We start from the raw sequence: 23,653 nt of genomic DNA on the forward strand, positions 1-23,653 counted from the left end.
GAATGAGCCAGTTCAGACTTTGTCAAAAAGAATCTTCACAGGTCTGTTGTTTCTGGACAATTGTCCTTGTGTCTCTGTATTCTTCATGTTATATGTGTCCCCAAAGAAGGTTTTGGCAGCTAAGTAGTACAGCAGACAGAGTGCTGGGTCTGCAGTTATAAAGACCTGAGCTGAAATTTGGCCTTGGACAGTTACTAGCTATGTAACCCTGGATAAGTCACTTAACTTTTGTTTGCCTCAGTTTCCTCATCAATAAAATGGAGATAAAAATAGCATTTATCACTCAAGATTGTTGTGAGGCTCAAACGACATAATATTTGTAAAGCACTTAACACAGTGCCTGGCACACAGTAGGCACTATATAAAATTACTATTAGTCACAGACAACACCAAAGGCTTTTGCTTCTCTTCATTGGAGGGAACTGGGAATTTGCAGGAATAAGAAAAGTTCAAGAAGATGAAATTCATTTTAAAAATTGAAGACTATGTAAAATTAGTGCTTCAAAGCTATTTTTCAAAATGGTATGACAAAAAGAGCACTGAATGGTGAGACAAAAGTCCCACATTCCAATCTCAATTCTGACACTTGCCAACCACAAGACCAAGGACAAGTCAATTACTTCCTATGAGACTTCATCCATAAAAGCAAGATAATGTTAATTGTACTGTCTCACGTGACTATTATGTTAACTTTGATTCTGCTTTCAAGGATGATTTCGTGATATAGTTGAAACTTCCCATATACAAATTTGTCTGTAATTTATTAGGAATAGGGCCTTGACCTATGATTTTATTCACCTCCCTCTCTTTGTGCAGTTTGGTACCTTCTCTGCAACTTAGAGTCTTAGAACAGAAGTTCTTAACCTGTGGTCTGTGAACCTTTTTTTTTTAATATTCCGATAATTTTATTTTGAGATTGGTATTCTTTGTAATCTTATTTATTTCTATTTCATACATTTAAAAAATTTTTCTGAGAAGGGGTCTAAAGGCTTCCATCAGTCTGCCCAATGGGTCTATGACATTAAAAAGGTTAAGAACTCCTCAGAAAATTGCCTAAAAAACTGAGAAATTAAGCAGCTTTCCCAGAGTCACACATATCTGTGTCAGAGATCCTCATGGCTTTAAGGCCAGTTCTCTATCCACTTCATCAGCTATTCTCAATTTTTTTGGTCTCAAGACCCCTTTACGTGCCTAAAACAAATTAAGGACAGAGCTTTTGTTTTCATGGACCATGTCTATTGATACTTACCATATCAAAAATTAAAACATGTTACTATCACTATGAAAATAGTTTTGACCTTTCAGAACCCCAAAAGAGTCTTGGGAAAGCAGATTATACTTTTGAGAACCACTATATGACACCATATTTCCTTCTCACATATTAAAATGTTATTAGGAACTCTAGTCAGTATAAGGACTAACCATGAAATTGAGAGGACTAATAATGAAAAATGCTAACCACCCCAATAGAGAAGTGAAGCACTAAGATTATAGAGTAAAACACATTTTTTTGGATGTGACCAATGCAGAAATTTGCTTGACTATTCTTGCTTTTCTTCTGTTCTCAATTGAGGGATAGCAATGAGAGTGAAAAAAGGAAATTTTTGCAGAGTGAATTTTTTTTAATTTTAAAGAGCCCTAACTAGGTAACAATTCAAACAACTAACAGCAGAAAAGGCAAAAGAGCTCATTCAGAAAAATGAGGAACAAAGGGAACTGGGGCCAGACACTTGTGTGTCTCTGTGCAGTACTCTATTAAGCCTGAAGGAAAGAGCTCAGGATCCATCTGATGCTAGTTCTGTTCCCCTGGAAGTCCGTTGAAGGCAAAGACTGGGGCCTGTGAAATGCAAATTGCCTGAAGTGGGAGAAAGCTGAGACAGCTTTGAAATCTAGCCCTGAGGGAAACCACACTCAAAGGGATAAAGTCAAAAAGTGAGCAACAGGAGAATACATGGGTGGACTAAAATTACCAAACATCTCAGGAGGAACTCAAATAACTTGAGAAAAGTAGATTAAACAAACAAGGAATATATTAATAACAGAAAAGAATGTGGCCTCCAGCTCAGCTAAAAGAATCCAAACATCTATGAATAAATGCTTCAAGAAAAAGAAAAATGAATCAACACCTGATGATACAAAGGATGTTGTCAATTACCAACAAAGCATTAAATCAAAGCAAGATATTCCTAAATAGTTTAAAAGGCAAATAAAAAATATGAAAGCAGAATCTATGATCTGCATAGCAGAAATAACTGGCAGAACAGAAAAACTTGAATCCATGGTGGCAAGTCTCACCAAAGAAACGAAAGAGAGAATAGCTGATTGTGAATACAAATACACAGAAGTGAAGAACAACTGGAAGAAGAGAAGCAAAAAAGTAGTAAGTATAAAAGAAATCATGATTTCCATATAAACAAAACATGTTGATCTCGAAGATAGGATAAGATATGGCAACTTAAGGGAGACTATGACAAGTCAAAAAATCTAAACACTATAATGCAAGAAACAATTCAAGAAAACTGCCCAGACTTTCTGAACACAGAAAGCAAGGTACCAATTGGAAGGATCCACAAATCAACTCGGGGGGAAAAAAAAATCTATGCTATGAACTCCTACTGGTTAAACCTAACAATGTCAATGACAAAAAACAAACTGTGCAAACGATGGGGTGAAAGACCTTCTAAAATAAAGAAATTTGAATAACACAAGACTATTTCTGTACCTACCAAAAACCACAGATGGGAAGGGAATAATGTGTTCTGAAGAGCAAGGGAGCTCAAGATGCAACCCAAGGTGACATACCATGCAAACCTGAGCTTAACAAATAATGAAAAAAAAAATGAATGTTCAATAAAAGAGGCATTTGGAGCATTGTTAGAAAGAAAACAGTACCAGAAAAAAAATATTTGCTTGTCAAACACTTTAGATGACAGATATGCAAGAGTAAAGATTATTTTATTTATTGTATTTGTATCCCAAGTGCATAGCACAGTGAACATAGCACATAGCACAGAACAGGCACTTTAAAATGTGTGTTTTCTGATGGATATTTAAATATATCCTACCATATAAGACACAGGATTTGTAAATACTTTTATGATTCTTGTCCATAGATACAACACTATCAGAGGCAAGATGGGTCAAACCATACAAGGTTTTGTCCATCTCAGGGTCAATTAGGGGCCTGAAGTTAAATAAATTTCATCAGTTATTAAAAATATAGCTAATTTTTACCCACATTAACAAAGAGGGCAGTAGGGTAGTAGAATTTCTAAATATAAGGGATGCAAAACAGTGGTGAAATAGTTAGCTATCCTGATTACATAGCAATTGTTTGCAGGGAAAGGCAGCTCAGAAGTATTGATGGAATAAAGAAATTGGTCTGGCACTCAAAATTCACCAAAGATAAACCACATAAAATGGATGGTTTAGAGTTAACTGTACTTACCTTCTTAAAAGGGGACTTGTAAGGAATAACTTAAGAGGTGTATTTTAAAGTGGTATGTAAGTGCTAAGTTATGTAAAATGAATATGTAGGTAATGTTTTAAAAAACACTCTAAAGCAAGATAGAAATACAGCCATTTCTGCAAAAGACTACTCAAAATCCATACGCATTTAAAATGTTTCTCAAACTAGCTAACTTTATTCAGAATAGCAAACTTTGAAGAAATATATCTTTTAAAACTAATTCAGAAAATAATAACATATATTTAGGCATATTTCTATATAAATAGATCTGATTTATACAGTAGGACCTTGCCTTCTTCATAACTATAATTTATCTGTATTTAGGAACAGATGTTAGTTAGCTTCCGTCATTACAATACAAAAGCTAAGAATTTTTTTAAAGGGGGAATCTCATTTTTCAAGATAAATTTATTAAAGAAAAGTTGGAAAAATTTTACAAAACCAGAATTCCGGTTCACAAGAATCACTGAATCTCAGAGTTGAAAAGTACCTATAAGACATATAGTCTAACCAGCATAAGAAGAATTCCTTCTAAAACATTTTTGAACATTAGCCATCTAGTTGTACCTAAGGACTTCCAAGAAGGAACCTACTACACACCCCAAGAAAGCTCACTGCACTTTTAGATGGATCTAATTATTAGGAAGCTTATTCTTACCTCAAGACTAAATTTGTTTCTTTGTAATTCCTACCCACAGTTCCCTAGTTCTATCTTCTGGGTGAAGTATATTAAATTTACCTCATCACCTTATCTTTTTATCTTATCATCTTCCACTTGATAGCCCTTCAAGTATTTGAAGACAAATTTTATCTTCCTCCTGAGAGAGGACTTGGGTTCAAATCCAGCCTTTGACATTGACTAGCTATGCGACCATGGGCAAGTCATTTTAACTCTAAGAGGCTCAATTTCTTCATCTATAAAATGGTGACAATAGCTGTGATACTTATATCACAGAGAAATTATAAGGCTGAAATGAGTTAATATTTGTAAAGTAGTTGCAAATGTTAAAGTGGTATATAAACACTAGCTACTGTTATTTTAGTTACCTACCTCTGGACATTTTTCCAGTTTTTTATTGGTAAATGTCCTTTCTAATATAGCAATTTTTGCCTACCCACATGCAGCAAACCCATGAAGAAGATTACACACACACACACACACACACACACACACACACACACACCATGGAGCAATCATTATTTAGATTTGACTGTGATGGAGGGTGTAATACCTCTCTAATGCTCTTGAGTACAAACATACCCAATCCTAACCCCTCTACCTACTGCTAGTTTTTTACCTTATCCTCTCACCAGATTCAAAGGCAGTCTAGTAGGTATGACTAACAACACACACACAAAAAAAAAAACACACTGAAAATTCAAAATCTCTTATTAACCAATTGATTAATTAGCTCTACACACCAACCCTGGCTTATAAAAACTAGAGAAACCCTCTTTCCCCATAAGCTTTCTTTCCTCTTTCAGTTTCAAACTCTGAACTCATAGGGTTACACAAACATCAATATTAACTGCCCATATAATTTATTAACAGTAACAACACAAAGTCATAGATAAATATTTATACAATGTATTAGCTCTAGGAAAAGATCCAACTAGAGTTACATCTGTACTCTAGGAATGGAAGGGGCAGAAGAAGCTGCCAACTAAAATTCTCTTTTCAACAGCTATAACTTCTGATTCCTTTAAAATACTGGAACCAGAAACCAGCAAAGACAGTGAAGTTAAAGAAAGCAGTACAGCCTAATTCTCCCCAATAGATACTCCCTCAAAAAACTAGAAAGAGCAGCAGAACAAGTCATGACTAGGAAATCAAAGGAAAAATCACTGAGTCATTTTTTTCTAACTGAGGTCAACAAAGGGAAATAGATAGAGGTCTGTGGGCACAGGCGGGCTGAGTCTGGCCAAGAAGAAGTCCCCCAAAACTTTTCAGTGAGAAGACAATAATGGAGCCTGTGCCCAGAAAGGGTCACAGATTCAGCAGTGGCAGGCCTGATGCCGTGCAGGGAGCAGGAAAAAGAGGCAAATGGCAGCTCTGCAGATCTGACCGCAAGGTAAGGAACTCAGACCAAAAAGTATGAATCAACTATGTAATACAGCAATTTAAAAAGCTAATGTGATCTTAGGCTATATTAAGAAACCTAGTGTCCAGGACTAGAAAGGTGATAGCCCTGCCCTATTAAGACTATTCTGACATTCTGAAAATCTCATTTTAGGAAGCATATTAATCAGCTGGAGAATATTCAGAGAAAAGCAACTGGGATGGTGAAAGGCCTTGACTAATTTGAAGAAATGGTGATGTTTCAGCATAAAGAAGAGACAACTGAAGAGGGAAGGAGCATGGTTGACTACTTTCAAGTATTTGAAAGGCAATTATGTGAAAGAGGAATAGATTTGTTCTGCTCGATTCAAGATAAACAAAAAATACATATTTATTAAGCACTTACTCTGATCCAGACACTATGCTAAGTGCAGGGGATAAAAACAGAAATACGCAAGATGATCGCTTAATGAATTTACATTCTGAAAGCCAAAAAAGCAGCATAGGGCTAGGGAAGGGAAAGAGGTAAGGGGAAAAGATACAGGAAAGGAGGTAGGATATAGAAATGGCCACAAAGTGATTCCCAGCACGAAAAGGCAAAAGCTCACTAAAAGAGCCAGAATACCTAGAAAGAGGTAGGGCAGGAGAAATGAGGATGGTGGCCAGAGTGTAAGCAACATGGTGAGGAAAAGCTGAGAAATAGTTCTCAGAAGATATCTTATCTCTTATCAGAGCCAGGGAGATGCAGAAGCAGAGTTCAAGATTATAGTGAAAGAAAGATGAGAGGGTGAGGGGATGGAAGTGTTTAGGGGCTGAGGTGGCAAGAATGTAGGGGATATGGTGAGGAGATGGTCAGATGGTCATATTTCTCAAATCTGACTCCTCTCCTCTACTCACACAGCTACTACTTTAGTTCAGGCCCCCATCACTTCTTACCTAGATTACCATGACAGCTTCCTGCCTCCAGTCACTCATCACTCCAGTCCATTCTATCCATTGTTGCCAAAATAATTTTCCTTAAGTGAAGATCTAGCCATGTGACTCCCCTATTCAATCTGCTCTAGATTAGACAACCTGGCCCCAATGGACTTTTTGAGCCTCACTGGACATTTCTTCCCCTCTCACGCTCTATGATACAACTAAATTGTCCTTCCCTCTCTCTTTTTCATTCATGACCCTCCACTTCCCATCTCTGTGCTTTCGCATTGGCTATTCATCATGCCTAGAATATATTCTCTCCCTATCTCTGCCTCACATATTCCCTTTCTTCCTTCAACACCCAACTCAAGCACAACCTTCTATATGCCTTTCCTGATCCCCTCAATTGTCAGTGCTCTCCTATTCAACTACTTTTTTTTAATACAATTTATATTTATCCTCTTCATATTACTATATGCATACACACAGATATATGTATATATGTATATATGTATATATGTATGCATATGTGTGTGTGTCCTTGTCTCTTCTGATAGAATATATGCTCCTTAGGAATAAATGGAGTCTTCCTTAAAATAATAAATAGCATCTACCTAAAACCTACAGCAAGCATCATATGTAATAGGGACAAGCTAGAAGCATTTCCAATAAGATAGGGGGTGAAACAAGGATGTCCATTATCACCACTGTTGTTCAATATCGTACTGGAGACGTTAACTTTAGCAATAAGAGAATAAAAAGAAATTGAAGGTATTAGAATAGGCAAAGAAGAAACAAAGCTATCATTCTTTGCAGATGACATGATGTTATACTTAAAGAATCCTAGAGAATCAAGTAAAAAACCACTTGAAATAATAAACAACTTCAGTAAAGTTGCAAGCTATAAAATAAACTCACATAAATCATTGGCATTTCTATATATTACCAACAAAGCCCAACAGCAAGAGATAGAAAGAGAAATTCTATTTAAACTTACTGTAGACATTATAAAATATTTAGGAGTCTACCTACAGAAACAAACACAAAACTATATGAACACAATTACAAAACACTTTTCACACAAATAAAGTCAGATCTAAATAACTGGAAAAACATCAGTTGCTCATGGGTAGGCCGAGTTAATATAATAAATATGACAATTCTACCTAAGCTAATTTATTTATTCAGTGCCATACCAATCAAACTACCAAAAAATTATTTTATAGAGTTAGAAAAATAATAACAAGATTCAATTAGAAGAACAAAAGGTCCAGAATATCAAGGGAACTAATGAAAAGAAATGCAGGGGAAGGTGACCTAGCTATTCCAGATCTTAAATTGTATTATAAAGCAGCAATCATCAAAACTGCTTGGTACTGGCTAAGAAATAGAGTGGTGGATCAGTGGAACAGGTTAAATATGCAAAAATAGAATCTCAGTTATGGAGGATTAAAAGGATTGCTTTGCTTCAGTGGAGACTCAGTCTGAGATTAGATTACATCAATGTATATTGGTCCAAACTGGCTTATTATGATTTCCTCCAGCTCCACTCAGCGGCACCTAGGAGAGGAGATGCATAGTGGGAGAAAGCCAAGGTTGGGCTTGACAAGGTGCGCACATCAAAAGGACAGGGGTAAGGAATTCAAGAAAAGAGTGCAGAATTGAACTAATTATCAAGTTGAGCTTGGGAAAGGAAGAAAGTGAAGTTATAACAGGGGTAATAGCTTCAGAGGATACTAAGGAACGGAAGGAAAATCAAACCAATTAGAACACAGATCCATTTGAATACTTACGAGTTGTTAGATATTTTATAAACTTCCATATTGTATCTTTTTATATATACACAGCACTCATCTGGCTTTTATTATAACAAAGAGGAAAAGAAGTCCATCATCCTTATTGAGCCAGGAATCATTATAGACATAAGACAAAGCCTTAACATGGAGCTAGCATGGGAGCATTTGACTCCATGTTAGGTCTTTGTTTTGAGTTTCTTATTGCAAAATTCAGGCTTAATTTTTTTATTTTATGTTTAATGTATGGAATAAAACAAGCATTTCCATAATATAGTACAATAAAAAGATAATTGAACATGAAACTGCAAATCTACTATGCACAACTTGCTATTCCTTTCAAATATACAACAAAATTATCATGTAAATTTCTTTTTTTCTTTTTTTTTCTCACCATCCCCCTCCCCTGCCCTAGAGATGGCTATCATTAGATACAAATAGGACTAGATATAGATGTAAAATTATTCTATACATATTTCTATTTATCAGTTCTTCCTCTGGATGATTCAAAAAAAATTCAAACAATTCAAAATTCAGGCTTAAACTGAAGAAAGTAAGGAAAACCATCAGACCATATAGGTATGACCTAAATAACATCCTTTATGAATATGACATGGAAATGATAAATAGATTTAAGGGATTAAATCTGGTAGATAGAGTACACAAAGAACTATGCACAGAGGTTTGAGATACTGTAGAGGAGGTTGTGAGGGACTGTCTGATGTTGGCAGTTGCCAGTTGGGCGCTGTGGCAAGAGTAGGGTAGAATCTGGGTATTTTGGAAGTCGAGGCAGGGGCTGTGGTAGGCAGAGTCGTGGTGAACTGGGATGGGCTGGGTACAGAGAAGCCCTGAGGCAGTGGGCAGTGCTATGTGAGATAAGCTGGGTGCAAGGAAGTAGCCGGAGGACTGAGTTCCCTTTGCTTAGTCCCCTCCCTATATGCAACGTCAACCCCAGACGCCTCCATCTTGTGACCTTCCTGACTTCCTGGGTCCCTTTGTGTAGCACTGACCCCAGACCCCTCCTCCCAGTATCTGAGTCTGACTTCCTAGGTCACGTACTCTGTCTATGCTCTAATCCCAGATGCCTCCTTCCTGTATCCGGTCCTAGCCTCCTACGTCACTCCCTCTTCCTTGGTGTGCTAAACTCAGACAGCCCCTTCAGGTATCTGACCCTACAATCATTGGCTAGTAAGCGGGCTGGGGAGGAAGGGCTAAGTAGGTAGTTAGGAACAAGCGTGGTCAGATCACGCGCTCTCTCTCTTGGCTCCTGCTCTGTTGCTCTGGCCTTGCTGCTTGGGCTTGCTGCTTGGGCTTGCTGTGATGGCTTGCTGTGATGGCCTCTGAATAAGGCTCTGGTGTTGGCGCCTCCCAATGGCTCATCTCTGTGTGTTTATCCGGCTGAGGACCGAAGACTCGGAAGTGAGTATGACTCTGGTAGCCTGCTCCTTATAGGAGGAGAGGGTCGGCGCGACCGACACAGGGTCGGCGCGGCCGGTACAGGAGGTAACAACAAAAAACATCCCAAAGAAAAAGAAGAGCAAGAAAGTAAAATGGCTGTCTGATGAGGATTTACAAGTAACTGAGGAAAGAAGGAAAGCAAAAAGGAAAGGAAAAAGGGAAAGATATACCCAGCTGAATGTAGATTCTAGAGAAGAGCAAAGAGATAAGAAAGTTGTCTTAAATGGGTAATACACAGAAATGAAAGAAAACAATAAAATGAGAAAAACAAAAAATAATCTCTTCAAGAAAATTAGAGATATTTTCTCTTTAAGAAAAAGAGAGGTAATGTTTCATGCAAGAATAGGCATGATAAAAGACAAAAATGATAGAGACTTAACAGAAGTAGGAGAGGTTAAGAAGCAGCAGCAAGAACACACAGACCAATACCAAAAAAGGTCATAACATCACCAATAAGCATGATGATGTGGTTATTGATCTAGAGCCATACATCCTGGAGAATGAAGTCAAGCAGGTCTTAGAAAGCACTGCTAACAATAAAGCTAATGGAGGTGATGGAATTACAGCTGAGCATTTAAAATCCTACAAGATGATGCTGTTGAAGTGTTGTATTCAATATGCCAGCAAATTTGGAAAACTCAGCAGTGGCCAGTGGATTGGAAAAGATCAGTTTATGTACCAATCCTAAAGAAGGGCAATGTCAAAGAATTTTTAAATTACTGAACAACTGCACTCATCTCACATGCCAGCAAGGTTATATTTGAAATTCTACAAGCTATGCTTCAGCAATACGTGAAGCAAGAATTCCCAGGAGAGCAGCCTGGTTTTTGAAGAGGCAGAGAAACTAGAGAGTAAATTGCCAACACTCACTGGAATATACAGAAAGCAAAGGAACTGCAGAAAAATATCTGCTTCTACTTCACTGATTATACCAAAGCCTTTGACTCTGCTGATCACTACAAAATGTGGCAAGTCCTCAAAGAAATGGGAATACCAGATCATCTTACTTGCCTCCTGAAACACCTTTGTAGGTCAAGAAGTAACAGTTAGATCTGAACATGGAACAACTGATTAGTTAAAGTTTGGAAAAGGAGTACAACAAGGCTGTATATTGTCACCTATTATTTATTTAAATTACATGCAGAGCACTTCAAGCGAAATGCCAGGCTAGATAAATCAAAAGCCTGAATTAAGATTGCCAGGAGAAATATCAACAATCTCAGATGTGCAGATGATACCTCTCTGATGAGAGAAAGTAAAGAAGAATTAAGCAGCCTCTTGATGAGGGTGAAAGAGGAGAGTGTAAAAGCTGGCTTGAAGCTTAACATCAAAAAAAAGATCTTGGCAACTAGTTCCATCATTTCCTGGCAAAGAGAGAGAGAAGAAATGGAACCACTGGCAGATTTTATATTCTTGGGCTCAAAGATCACTGTAGATGGTGACTACAGCCATGAATTTAAAGACACTTGCTCCTTGGAAGGAAAGCTATGGCAAATCTGGACAGCATACTCAAAAGCAGAGATATCACCTTGCTAACAAAGGTCCATATAGTCAAATCTGTGGCTTTTCCAGCAGTAAGGTATAGCTGTGAGAGTTAGACTATAAAGGAAAGCTAAGCATCACAGAATGGACATGAATTGTAATGCTGGAGAAGACTTTTGAGAGTCCCTTGGGCAGCAAGGAGATCAAATCAATCAATACTTAAAGAAATCAATTCAGGCAATTCACTGAAAGGTTAAATATTGAAACTGAAGCTTAAATACTTTGGCCACATAATGAGAAGATGGGACCCATTAGAAAAGACTGATGTTGGGAAAAATGGAAGGCAAAAAGAAAAGGGGGTGGCAGAGAATGAGATGGATAGATACTGTCATGGAAACAACCAACATGAACTTGGACGGACTTCAGGAGATAATAGAGGACAGAAAGACCTGGCATGGGGCCATGAAACAGTCGGACATAGGTGGAAGAGCCAAGATGGCAGAGTAAAGGCAGGGACTCACCTGAGCTCTCACCCAAACCCCTCCAAATACCTTTTAAAAATGACTCTAAACAAATTCCAGAGCAGCAGAACCCACAAAAAAGATGAAGTAAAACAAATTTCCAGCCTAAGACAACTTGGAAGGTTAGCAGGAAAGGGATGTTGCACTAAGGTGAGAAAGGAGCACAGTCCAGCACAGCACAGACTAGGCCCCAACAAATTAGGAGCAGGCCTTAGGATGACTGAATCACTGGCAGCAGTAGCACTTTCCAGCCCTCTCAGCCCACAGACACCAAAAACAACTTAGAAGGTCAGCAGGAAAGGTCTGTAGCACCTGGGTGAGAATGGAGCGCAGACCAGCACAGCGACAACAAACCAGGAACAAGCCTTTGGGAGTGACTGAATCAGCAGAATCAGCACAAGCAGCAGTAGCAGCTGCTTCCAGAGCTCTTAGCTCACATATGGTAAAGGGGTTGAACCACTAGTCAGAAGGAGATTTGCTAGCCCTAAGGCAGGACTTGATTGCTTTGCCCATACTCAGATCTGGGTTGCAGTCCTGGGTGGCAGCCCCAGGGTGAAGTGGAGCAGTAGCACAGCAGAGCTTGGGGCCACAGTGGAAGGGATACCCTCTTCACAGATTCAGGGCAGAAGAGAGGGTTTGTGGTCACTCACAGACCAGAGCACAGGTGAGGAGAGTAATCAACACCTCTCCTTAGATCATACCACCTGGGAAGAACTGAAAATTTACAGGTCCCTGCAAGTATCTCTGAAAACACCTGCACAAAACCCCTGAAGTTTGAGACAGTGCACCCTCCACCTTGGAAGCAGAGCCCTACTTTAACAAAGAGTTAAAAGCCAAGTAATAGGTTGGGAAAATGAGCAAATAACGAGGGAAAAAACTGACTATAGAAAGTTACTATGGTGCAACAAAGTCAAAGCTCCTGTATCCAAAGCTTCCAAGAAAAATATGAATTGGTCTCAAGCCATGGAAGAGCTCAAAAAGGATTTTGAAAATCAAGTAAGAGAGCTAGAGGAAAAATTGGGAAGAGAAATGAGAGTCATGTAAGAAAATCATGAAAAACAAGTCAACAGCTTGCTAAAGGAGACACACACACACACACACAAAAAAAGTAATGAAGAAAATAACACCTTAAAAAACAGACTGGGCCAAATAGTAAAAGAGGGCCAAAAAGCCTATGAGGAGAAGAATGTCTTAAAAAGCAGAATTGGCCAAATGGTAAAGGAGGTCCAAAAGCTCACTGAAGAAAATAATTCCTTAAAAATTAGAATGGAGCAAATAGTAGCTAGTGACTTTATGAGAAATCAAGAAACAATAAAACAAAACCAAAAGAATGAAAAAATAGAAGACAATGTGAAATATCTCACTGGAAAAACAACTAACCTGGAAAACAGATCCAGGAGAGAGAATTTAGAAATTATTGAACTATCTGAAAGCCATGATCAAAAAAAAGAGCCCAGACATCATCATTCAAGAAATTATCAAGGAAAACTGCCCTGATATTCTAGAACTAGAGGGTAAAATAGAAATTGAAAGAATCCACCAATCACCTTCTGAAAGAGATCCCAAAATGAAAATTGCCAGGAATATTATAATCAAATTCCAGAGTTCCCAGATCAAAGAGATATTGCAAGCAGCCAGAAAGAAACAATTCAAGTATTGTGGAGCCACAGTCAGGATAACATGAGATTTAGCAGTTTCTACATTAAAGGATCACAAGGCTTGGAATATGATATTCTGGAAAGCAAAGGAGCTAGGATTACAACAAAGAATCACCTACCCAAACAACTGAGTACAACCCTTCAGGGGGAAAAATGGATATTCAATGAGATAGAGGGCTTTCAAGCATTCTTTATGAAAATACCAGAGCTGAATAGAAATTTTGACTTTCAAATACAAGAGTCAAGAGAAGCATAAAAAGGTAAAAAGAAAAAGAAAAGGGAAATCATAAGGGACTTAATAAGGTTAAACTGTTTACATTCCTCTATAGGAGGATGACATTTGTAACTCATAAGACCTTTCTCATTATTAGGTGGTTACAAGGAGTATATGCAGACAGAGGGCACAGGTGTGAATTGAATGTGAAGGGATGATATCTAAAAAATAAAATCAAGGGGATGAGAGAGGAGAAAGAAAAAGGAAGAGGTATAATAGAGGTAAATTATCTCACATCAAAGAGGCAAGAAAAGGTTTTCACAGTGGAGGGGAAGAGAAGGGAGGTAAGGGGGAGTGAATGAACCTTATTCTCATCAGAATTGGCTCAAAGAGAGAATAACATACACACTCAATTGGGCTAGAAATCTATCTTACTCTACAGGAAAGTAGGAGGGGAAGGGGATTTTGGGGGGGTGAGGAATAATAGAAGGGAGGGCAGATTGTGGGAGGAGGTAGTCAAAAGCAAAACACTTTTGAGGAGGGACAGGATGAAAGGAGAGACAACAGAATAAATGGTGGTGGGGGGATAGGATAGAGGGAAATATAGTTAGCAATAGTAACTATGAAAAAAAATTTGAAGCAAGTTTCTCTGATAAAGGCCTCATTTCTCAAACACAGAGAACTGAGTCAAATTTATAAAAATAACAGCCATTCCCCAATTGATAAATGATCAAAAGATATGATAAGTTTTCAGATGAAGTAGTCAAAGCTATCTATAGCCATATGAAAAGCACTCTAACTCACTACTGATTGGAGAAACACAAATTAAAACAATTGGGGGGGGGGGTACAACTAGGTGGTGCAGTGGATAGAGCACTGGCCCTGGAGCTAGGAGGATCTGAGTTCACATGCAGCCTCAGGTATTTGATACTCACTGGCTGTATGACCCTGGGCAAGTCACTTAACTCCAATTGCCTAAAAAACAATTCTGAGGTACGACCTCAAGCCCATTAGATTGGCTAATAGGACAAAAAAGGTAAATGACAAATGTTGAAGGGGATGTGGGGAAAATGAGATATTAGTGCTCTGTTGGTGGAGTTGTGAACTGATCCAACCATTCTGTAGAGAAATTTGGAACTATGCCCAAAGGGCTATAAAACCATACATAGCCTTTGACCTAGCCCACTACTAGCTCTGTATGCCAAAAGAGATTAAAAAAACAAAAACTGAAAGGATTTATATGTCCAAAAATATTTATAGTAGCTTTTTTCTGGGGGCAAAGAATTAGAAATTGAGGGAATGCCCATCAACTGGGGGATGGCTGAACAAGTTATGGTATATGATTATGATGGAATACCATTGTACTATAAGAAGTGATAAGGCCGCTCTCAGAAAAACATGGAAAGACTTGCATGGGCTGATGCAAAGCGAAATGTACTGTGTACAAAGCAACAGCAAAATTGTAAGATGATAAGCTGTGAATGACAGCTATTCTCAGCAAAAGAATGATCTAAGACAACTCTGAAGGACTTATGATGAAAAATGCTAAGCATCCCCAAAGAAAGAACTGATGATGTCTTAATACAGATTGAAGCATGCTTTTTTTTTTTTAAACCTTACTTTTCTTGAGGTTCTGTTGTTGTTGTTTTTGGTCTATGTTTTCTTTCACAACATGACTATTACAGATATGTTTTGCATGACTACATATGTATAACCTATATTGAATTGCCTGCCTTCTCAATGAGATGGGGTGGGGAGGGAGGGAGAGAATTTGAAACTCAGAAGTTTTAAAAACTAATGTTAAAAATTGTTTTTACATGTTACTGGGGGAAAATGAAATACTAAATAAAAATAAAGTTAAAAAAAAACTTTTAAGTAAATATTCTTTTATAAAAGCTAATTACTGTTAGATCTGATAGGTAGTTAAACATAACTGAGGTGCAAGGATCGTGAGCCAATGGTGAAGAAACTAAACCTAAACTCCCTTAAGGGTACCAGAACCCTGGGGAAGGAGATGAAATCTAAGATCTAACCTTCAGTAGGGGCCAGGGAAGTTATTATTTATACATACATACATACATATGATGTCAGACTATTTGTATACTGTGTAAATGTGTGTATACATATGTGCATATTTGAGTAAATCTAGAAACAACAGCAAAAACATATACAGACTTACATACATATATACTACTTGGGGACTACAAATATCCAGAGAATTAGAATACAATAAAATTCATTAGCACTAAGACCATATTATATATAATTTAAGGTGTAATTTATATTGTAAAACTTTAAAATTCAAAAGTGGCAACCTCGGTTCTGCTTAAAGACTAAAACAGGTACTGATTCAGCCAATCACAAACTGATCCGGGGCAGCTACGTGGTGCAGTGGATAGAGCACCGGCCCTGGATTCAGGAGGACCTGAGTTCAAATACAGCCTTAGCCAAATAACACTAGCCGTGTGACCCTGGGCAAGTCACTTAGCCCAATTGCCTAGCCAAAAAAACCAAAAACAATTACAGACTGATCTATTGCGTCCCAAATGGGTTTAAAGCTGCACTAGGACTTTTGGCATACCTCCATTCTAATCTGTGCCAGGAGACAAGAAAATGCATGCGGAAAACTTGCACCCGAGGAGCTCCCTGGGCTCCGGGCTCTCTCATGCATAAAACGTGACCGGGCTGCCCGGGGCGGAGGAGCGAGGGCCCGGGCTCCACAGTCGGGGGCCTGGCAGAGATCTCGCCTGCGACGCCGCCCCTCTGTGTGACCCTGGGCAACTCACTTAACTACCGTTTCCGTCTGTTAAACGAGGGGGTTGGGTGGCCAATGGCCTCTGAGGTCCCTGTACGTGCTAAACCTCTGATCCTAGTACTAAGCTTATCAGAACTGAAGGGACTAAAACGAAGCAGGCAACGCGCGCAGTCTGGGGCGGAGTAGAGGCACGCTCGACCCCAGGCGACACGCAAGGAGGAAACACGCCCCCCCGACAGGAAGTGCTTCCCGCGGTGTAAGCGGGGCGGGAGAGGAAGGGAGGGGAGGACAGGGTGGGTGACCACACGGGGCTTGCGCCACCACGCACTAGGCGCCGGCACCACGCTTTTTCTTCCGCAGGAGGCGCTGTGCGCGCACCGCCCTCCCAGAGCCCTCCCCTCGCGTCCGCGCAAGCCCTGCCCCAGCCAGCTCGCCACCCGGTCACCTGCAGCGGCTGCACTCCGGCCTCCTCAGGGCGTGCTCTACCGGCAGCTCCCAGAGCCCGTCTGCGCAGTTGCCGTCATTCTCCGGGTCAGGGAAGGGGAGCGTCGCTTCTGCTGACTCCACGGCGCCCTCGCCCTCCCTGGCCGTCTCCTGCGGTATGAGGGGCTCCGTTGCCCCCGCGCCAGATCCCGCCAACGCAGCCTCGGCCGAGCCACCAACCGCCGCTTCCGTCTCCATGACGTGCTCGGGCTGTCGGACCGCGGGACTGGCTCCGCCGGGGGGCGCCCAAGGGCCGGGGACAGCGCTCGGCCGCGTGGGCTCAGTCGCGTCAGTCGCGGGGAGGCGGGTTCTTTGGGCCGCCCTCGTGCGGCCCGCGCCCGCCTCCCGGCCTCGCTCGGGTGGGCGCGGGAGTCGCGCCCCCGACGCCGGAGAACCGGGAGAGGAGAGTGGCGGGGCTGGCGGAAGCGAGCCCGGCCAGTCCGAGCCTCCCTCCAAGGTCGGCTGCAGGCGTCGCAGGTCACAGATCACAGATCGGGAGGTGGAAGGGACCGATGGCCAAACCGCTCATGTTACAGACGAGGAAACAAGGAGGGGCGATGGTATCTAAAGACTTAGAGCCCTCAGCTTTTCCTGTCTTAATATTTTACAGATGAGGAAACTGAGGCTTATCTCCAGCGTATCACAGGTAGCCATACAGTCAAGGTTGAATTCCAGGTCCCCCGAGGCCAACTCCAGACAGCAGTGCTCCTTGCTTTTGTACCATTTGTTTGGCTCTAGCTCCAAATCCAGAACTCTTAATATATCAGGATGGGGAACAAGTAGCTATACTCCCTCTGGGAATTTAGGAAGAGAAGAGGGAGTTGCCATAACCTATTCAATCAAGCTGTAGCCTAGTGGTATACTAGGGGGAAAACCGCTGGCCACATCTGCTGTATGAGTGGAAGTAACAAGCCTCTGCACCCGGAAAGTTTAGAAGAGTGTTGCTGGGGGCAAGGTTGTAGTCTTCTTGACTCTATTGATCACACTCTTCCTGGAGTCTATAATCTATAGGGTTTTTTGTGATACTGCTCTCTCGTGATTCTGTTTCTCTCAACCACTCTCAACCACGTCTTGCTGGTTCTTCAGCCAAGTCACCCAATTAACCATGGGCATATCCCAGAGCCCTGTCTTGGACTCTTTTTCTCTCTTTTTTATAGGCTGTCCAACTTGGTGGTCTCATCTATTCCCTTGAGTTCAGTTATAGTTAGGCATATGATTCCCAGATCTATGTATCTAGCCCTAGTATCTCTTCTGAGATAGTCACATATCTCAAACTGCATGCTCTTAAACTCAACATGTCCAAAACAGTTTATCTTGCCTCAAAGCACTTTCTCCTTCTGAACTTCTATTACAGTCTGTTTCATGACTATTCAACCAGTCACCTCTACTATCTTCTGTTTCTCAGGGTACATATTCAGTCCTTTACCAAATCTTGTCATTTCTGCCATCACAACATCCCCTAGGTGTCCCTTTCTTTCCAGTCACACAAGCATAATCCTGGTTTGGATCCTCATCACCTCTTCAAATAATGGTAGTAAAGGTAAGCTCCTTGAGGGAACAAATTTTCATTTTTGTTTGCATAGCTCCAGCACTTAAAACTACTGGAACAATCTTCTAACTGGTCTCTCAACTTCCAAGTTTTTCCCTACTCAAATCCATCCTCCACTCAGCTGGCAAGGTGATTTTTCTCAAGTATGAGTTTAGCCATCTTCTCAGATCAGTGCTTGTCCCTCCGCTTGCTTCCCCCCCACCCCAAAATCAGCTTCAGTGACTCCCTGTTTTTTTTTCCTGAATACTCTGGCATTTTAAGCACTTCATAACATGGCCTCTCACTACCTTCCCAGTCTTCTCACACTCTAGTCCCCCTCCCACTCTCTAAAATCACCCTACACTGGCCTAGTTGCAGTTCCTCTAAAATGATACTCATCTTTCTGCTGCTGGCCCCCGTGCCTGGATTGTTCTGCCTTTTGGTTTACCTGACTCCCTTCAAGACAGCTCAAATCACATCTGCAGGAGACCTTTCTTGGGCCTCCCCGCTGCTAATGTTTTCCCTTTCAGATAATTTCCATCTGCTCTATGTAACTTGTATGGACTAGTTATTTATGGGTCTCCTCACAATCCCCAATTAGAACATGTATTCCTTGAGGGCAGACACTTTTTTGTTTTCTTTATATCCCCAGTGCTTAGCACAGTACCTAGCAAATAAGAAGTGTTTAGTAAGTGCTTATTGACAGGCTTACTGGTGGATGGAGTTCTGGACTTGTCATCAGAAAAATGGCTTCAAATTGTACCATGGGCTAGTCACTTAATGATTGTAAAATTAGGGAAGGCTTTCAGGAAATTCCAACATTAAATCTATGATCCTACAATATTCAAGTAGATCTGTGATCTTATCAGTGTGGGTATCCTGTGATCCTTATGCTAAACCAGGGCTGGAAACTGGGTTGAAATAAAAGATAATGTAGACTGTAAGAGAATTCTAAGTATCCTTTCAAGTATAAGTTGCCTGTCAAATTCTGCATTTGCTTCCATATGAATTTGGTGTATGAGAAAGCCAGGTTTCCCATCCCTACAGCCATGAATATTTTCAGTTAATGTGTGACAGCCACAAATTAGATAAACTTTTTTTGCCCGAGAAAGTGCTAAAATGCATTTTCAAATATTGGCAGTAAATGTAAGTTTCTTGAGTTCAAGGGAAAAATAGCCTTTATGGCTCCTTGTACATTTTTTTTAGACTAGAACTATGGGGATCACCAGTTAAGGAAACTCCTTCTGCCAATACAGACTTGTAATTCCCTGGGACAGAGAATTTAAATGACTTGTACTTGCCTGTGATCACACAGTCATTATGTTTTAGAGGAAAGGCTTGAACACAAGTCTTCATGACTGATCCTGGCTTTGTGTTAACTACCCTGCTGCATTGTGCAGTAGTAAGTTTCAACAGAATGTAGTCTTCCTATAATACATATATGGTCTGACTACAGGTAACTAAGAAATGACCCCCATATCTGTAACAAGTCACATTTCTTAATATTAAGATGTAGTTTCATTTTTTATGGTATTATTTGGTGTTTCTCCTTGTTCAGTGCCTGAATCTCTTCTTGAAGAAAGTATCCATGCTGTATAGGTATGAGATTGTATGTAGTTTACAGTCTTTAGTTTCTCAATCCTCAGTTTTTGAATATTTTTTTTTTGCCATGTTCCTCCCTGTCTACTTTGCACTGAAATCAACAAGTATCAAAGTATATGTTGATTTCATTTGGAGAGTCCTTTGAGGTCTTTTTAGACTTTACTTCTTCATTCTTTGCAATAGATACTGGCCTAAGTTTTGCGTTGAAATTGCATCTTGTTCCTCCAACTCCCCCCTTTCTAGTCAGTGTAGTAAGTTTACAAGTAGCCAGTATAAAAAGGCAAAGGATAGGAAATAAGATTGCAAAGGGGAACCTGGAAGTCACATACAAACCATCCCAAAGATCAGAGTAGCGTAATTTACAAATCATTTCGTATATAACCAAAATTCACATCCTATTAATATGTGTGGAAACAGGGGAAGCCATCTATAGGCACTGCTGTCGAGATTTTTGATCCAATTATATGTAAATCTGAGACACATTCCAGACATCAACAGAACATCCAGAGTGCTGATAATTTTGAAGTGATGTAGACATGTCAATTTTAAAATTTTACCAACGACTCTGATATGATTTGGATATATTAATAAACAAAGTGGCACAGGTAAGAGTCTTTTTCCCAAAAAAAAAACCTATAAAAATGAGACCTCAAGCTTTTGCCACGTTCTATCTTCAGTTGCCCACTTCAAGCTCTCTTCAGTCTTAGCTGGTCCATGCTGCCTAGTGCTCTCAGCTCTAATCTGTGATTATGTAAATAATTATCTGTGCTTCTCCCCCTCCCTATTCTCTTTCCCATGCTAGCTGCCTTCATCCCCTGTTCCCAGCTGCCTCTGTACCTCTTGCTGATTGTCTCTACCTTTATGTGATTTTTGCCTCTATACCCTCGGTGCTTAATTAAAGTGTGATTGCCACCCTGTTTCCTACTGCCAGTCATGGTCTTTCTTAGCAAAAACCCAAAGAACAAGGTGTACCTGCCCCCTTTCACAATTTCATAAATTATTAATTCAAACTTCAATTATCTTCATTGTGGTCTTTCTGCTTATGCCCACAATAAGCACTGTAATATTAGTATCCCATGAAATGACATTCACCTTTGGATGAACAACAAAAATCAACTCAGCAAATTCCTTTACCTTTCCAAGAAGAACCTGGGAGTTTTATTTACCTGTTACTTCCTCATAGCCTCGAAGTTCACTTACATGAAAATTGTCATGATTGGAGCCAGAGGACCTTGGTTTAATTCTTGACTCTGCCATTTGCTATCTGGGTGACCTCAAGCAAGCCATTCTGGGATTCGGTTCTCTCATATTATATGTAAAATGAGAGTCCACTTAGACCTCCAAGGTACCTTCCAGCTCTAATCTGTGAAGCTATGATTGAATAGTTCTTCAGGTTTTATGTTTTTTTGTTGGTTATAGGTAATAACCAGCATTTAGAATACCAGCAAATAAGTTAATATTTCTAGACAGTCCAGAAGCTGCAGTTGTTAGTACTTTGTGTCCTGCTTTTGAACACTGTCACAGTCACTGCAGAAGCAGAAGGGGACTGCCCAGGACTGAGAATCTTTTTTTATTTTTTCTTTGTTTTATGAGTTGTTATAGCTAAAAAAATTTTTAACCTCGTGGCCAGCCTGATGAGCATGAATCTCTCTCTGTATCTTTAAATTGATCCTTGAAAACAAAAACAGTCTATCATTGGGACCAAATCCAAAGTCTTTGCATCACCATAGAACTTGTCAGAACTTGTAGTTTCTATAATATCCTTTGAAAATCCAGGATCACCTACTCACTGGAGTAGGATTTTTATGGAGTATCCATAATCACTAATTTCAGAAGAAACAGAGTTTTTTTAAATAAATATTTATAAAAGAATGTTTTACTTGTTATTTTAATGCATAGTAATGCAACAAAGAATCCCTATGTTGTCAAATTTAGTCCGGTTATTGCCTATATTCAAAAAAATTGCCATCTTGTTCATCTTTATTCCAGTGGTATGTTATACAATATCTTAAGAATTTTCTTCCCTTTACTCCCTCCAAATACAAATTAGCTTGTCATTTTTTTAATATGTGTACATATGTATCAGATGTTTGTGTATATATGTTGTATGTACATATGTGTGTATGTGTATACATATACACTCTTGGGAAGCAGCATCAGTCAAGGTGACCTGAGTTTTCACTTCCTGCCTCTGACATATACTGGCTGTACGATTCAAAGTAACACTCCAAAGCTATCTTTCTTTCACACATTCAGTGGAAATCCTTATTCAAATATGGTAAAGGGATGAGAAGGAAAGATTCCAAGCGATCATTAAGGGCTTTTGTGCCAGGCACTATACTGAATGCTTTACAAATACTACCTCCTTTGATCCTTACAACCACCCTGGGAGGTAGGTGCTAGCTATCATTATCCTCCTTTTACAGAAGAGTAAACTGAGGTTAATGGAGGTAAGTCACTTGCCAGGGTCACATAGCTAGCAAGTGTCAAAAGCCACATCTGAAATCAGGTCTTCCTGACTCCAGGCCCCGAATTCTATCCACTTGCTTGTCTACTTTTTTTGGTAGCAAAAAAAAAAAAAAAAGATTTTATAGGCTACATTATATCAGGCTTTTCACGCATGTTAAGCTCTAGACACATGATTTGACCTGTAACATACCCAAATCCATGCACTAATACAGCAAGCAATAGTAAGAGTCTACTATACCAGCCAACATCTATGAAACCCTAGAGACAGTCCATGGCCTTTGAAAATACCAACCACCCAACAAGAATTGCTGCATTCTACCAATGGGGAGAAACACTGTCCAGTCAGAGTCTCATCCACCAAAAAATAGAAAAATGAATTCTAGATATTCCTAATATGTATGGTACTATCCTGGTCTCTAATATCATTTCATAATAATGTCATTAATATATTCAAATTAAATGCTATTATGTGGTCCATTCTAACTTAGTGTATTCATTTCTCAATTATTCCTGTGAAACTGATTGTCCTTTGTAACATGGTTTTATGAAACCCTTTAACACCATTAGGCAGGGTGTTTGTATAATTTACCTGTGAAAAATATTAGTAGAAGAAAAATGTAATGTAAATATAACTCCTGCTACTTTTTTTTAACTTTTTTTTGTCTCATTCCTTACCTAGCCTTAATTGCTGAATGACCAAATTAGCTCAATCAAACTGAGACCTGTTAAAGACTTTAGCTTAAAAAGGCCAAGGGCTCCTACTGCATCCAGGGCCATCTCCAGTAGTCCTGATCTGTATCTTGCCACTGGACCCAGATGGCTCTGGAGGAGAAAGTGAAGCTGATGAGTTTTCACAGCCCTCCCTCACTTAAATCCAATTCACTTGCACATCATACTATCACTTACCCAATGTCACGGTCTTCTTCCAGAATGAAGGACAACCAACACTATACAGAGGATCAACATTGTATCTTAAATGTAGATGCAGATCTGTCTTGGTAGAGGAGGTTTCCTTAGAGAGATTTTCCTATATTATACCAATAAATTCATAGATCCAATCCTCCACACACACCCCAAAAAAAGTGTGTCATTACTATTGCTTTTTAATAGTATTATGTAATTTAAATTGAGAAAAAAAGTAAATCATGGAAGGATGGGAAGGGAATAAGCATTTACATAGTCCTTGCTATGTGTCAGGCACTGTGCCAAGTGATTTTACAAATATCTCATTTGATTCTCATGAC

At 39.7% G+C, this 23,653-nt stretch overlaps 1 protein-coding gene across 2 annotated transcripts in view; it reads right to left on the reverse strand.

Moving 5' to 3' along the window:
• The window catches only part of DTWD2 (DTW domain containing 2), a 131,443-nt gene extending 114,435 nt beyond the window's left edge, over positions 1 to 17,008 (reverse strand). Inside the window, exon 1 of one of the 2 annotated variants that reach the window (XM_027874968.1) lies at positions 16,773 to 17,008. In XM_027874968.1, coding sequence (XP_027730769.1) covers positions 16,773 to 17,008 — 236 coding nt within the window. Of the gene's footprint in view, positions 1 to 16,153; positions 16,265 to 16,772 lie in introns of those variants that run through there. The other variant, XM_027874969.1, reaches the window with a different exon arrangement.
• Positions 17,009 to 23,653: the final 6,645 nt, after the last annotated feature.

This window comes from Vombatus ursinus, unplaced genomic scaffold (genome assembly GCF_900497805.2).
Source record: "Vombatus ursinus unplaced genomic scaffold, bare-nosed wombat genome assembly UNPS02014807.1, whole genome shotgun sequence".
In the NCBI taxonomy this organism is placed as follows: Eukaryota; Metazoa; Chordata; class Mammalia; order Diprotodontia; family Vombatidae; genus Vombatus; species Vombatus ursinus.